This window comes from Orycteropus afer, unplaced genomic scaffold, assembly GCF_000298275.1.
Source record: "Orycteropus afer afer isolate SDZICR_OR568_19922 unplaced genomic scaffold, OryAfe1.0 scaffold00794, whole genome shotgun sequence".
NCBI classification, from domain to species: Eukaryota; Metazoa; Chordata; class Mammalia; order Tubulidentata; family Orycteropodidae; genus Orycteropus; species Orycteropus afer.
The window spans coordinates 673,690-675,279 of record NW_006922381.1 but is presented as its reverse complement, the minus strand read 5'-3'; the positions used below and the strand labels follow the sequence as shown (position 1 = coordinate 675,279).

Genomic DNA, 1,590 nt, shown 5'->3' with positions numbered 1-1,590 from the left:
AACACTTTAAAGATGTCTTCAGTAGTAGATCTGCCTAATGCAATACTCTGTTTTACTTCTTCACTGTTGCTACCATGGATCCAAGTAAAATCCTTGACAACCTCAACCTTTTCTTCTTTTATCATAATGTTGCCTACTGGTCCAGTGGTGAGAGTTTTTGTTTTATGTTGCGATGTAATCTATATTGAAAGCTTTTATATTCATTAGCGAATGCTTCAAGTCCTTTTTGCTTTCAGCAAGCATGGTTATGTCACCTGCACACTGCAGGTTGTTCTGTATTAATACACAGTTAGTACAATATTTTACCATGACATCAGAATTCACTGTAACTCCTCTAATAATAAATGCATTGTGAAAAATTATAGGCAAAATTGTAATTTAAAACAAAGCAAAATCAACGAAGAAATACAAACTAAAATACCTGTCTAGATAGTTACATACCTCACATATGCTACAGTAGTGAGCTGGTTCGTCTTTTGCCTGCCCATGCCATATAATCTCTTTTCCTGCAGCAATAAGAGCTTCCCTCAATGTCTGACATTTCATTAAAATCTTCAGAAGACAATACCTAATTGTGGGAAAAATTATTTGTGACAGCAAGTGAATATACATAGCATAAAAAGTGCACTAATAAAAATAACTCTGAAGATACTAGCTCTCCAGCATCTACTGACATAATCATTGTTCTTTCACTAATCTTTCATCTCTGTTGGACCTAACAATAACAATACTAAACATATTAAGTTGAGAATTGATATTTGAATATAAAAAAACAATGATATTAACCTATAACATATTCTCTACTTACTTAAAAGATATTTTTAATGTTAGCTGTAATTTGAGCAAGTGAGGTAACCTCTCTGAGACAATTTCTTTGGAACAAAGGATGTGAATTCCAGGTCAGAAGTGTTATAATTTTAGTAAGGTACAGAGGCACACTGTTTCTAACAGGACACTCACAGTTTTATTTACATTACTGACTTTGAAATTCTGAGACCATATCTAGAAAATTATTTATGGACTTAGTCACTATAAGATACGAAATTAATTAAACAATATCACCAAAGAAAAAAGCATATTACTTAATTAATTTTAACCTGAAGATGTTGTTGTTGCTATATGCCATTGAGTCGGTTCCGACTCATAGAGACACTTTCATGGGTTTCCAAGGCAGTATTACTACGGAAGTAGATTGCCCCATCTTCCTTCCGAGGAGTGGCTGGTGGGTTTGAACTGCCAGCCTTCTGGTTAGCATAAGGGAAATCTTCATTTAGATTTACAAAAACTTTTAATGTAATATATATTTTCCCTACTCACACTCATAACTCTGATGCTGCTAACAATGCAATGAATTCTCACAATTATTGCTAATTTTCATCTAATTTGTCATCACTGCTCAGAACTGACGACTCAAGTTTCCATACATCACTAAGTGAAATGAGTGTAGAACAAGTTGACCTGTGAGGCACAGTTCAACTCTAAAATTCTTTCCCAACCTAAAAATTAAGAAACGGATTTTCCAATACAGTGTTTGTATATACTGCAATCTCCTATTACAGAGAATTAAACTATCTTGGAACCCTTTGAACA

The 1,590-nt window shown here is 33.7% G+C and overlaps 1 protein-coding gene across 1 annotated transcript in view; it reads right to left on the bottom strand.

Moving 5' to 3' along the window:
- Nucleotides 1–1,590, bottom strand: part of LOC103211795 (histone demethylase UTY-like) — a 398,135-nt gene that overhangs the window by 9,577 nt on the left and 386,968 nt on the right. Inside the window, 1 exon segment of the mRNA XM_042783269.1 lies at nt 442–568. Within this exon segment, the coding sequence (XP_042639203.1) occupies nt 442–568 (127 nt within the window).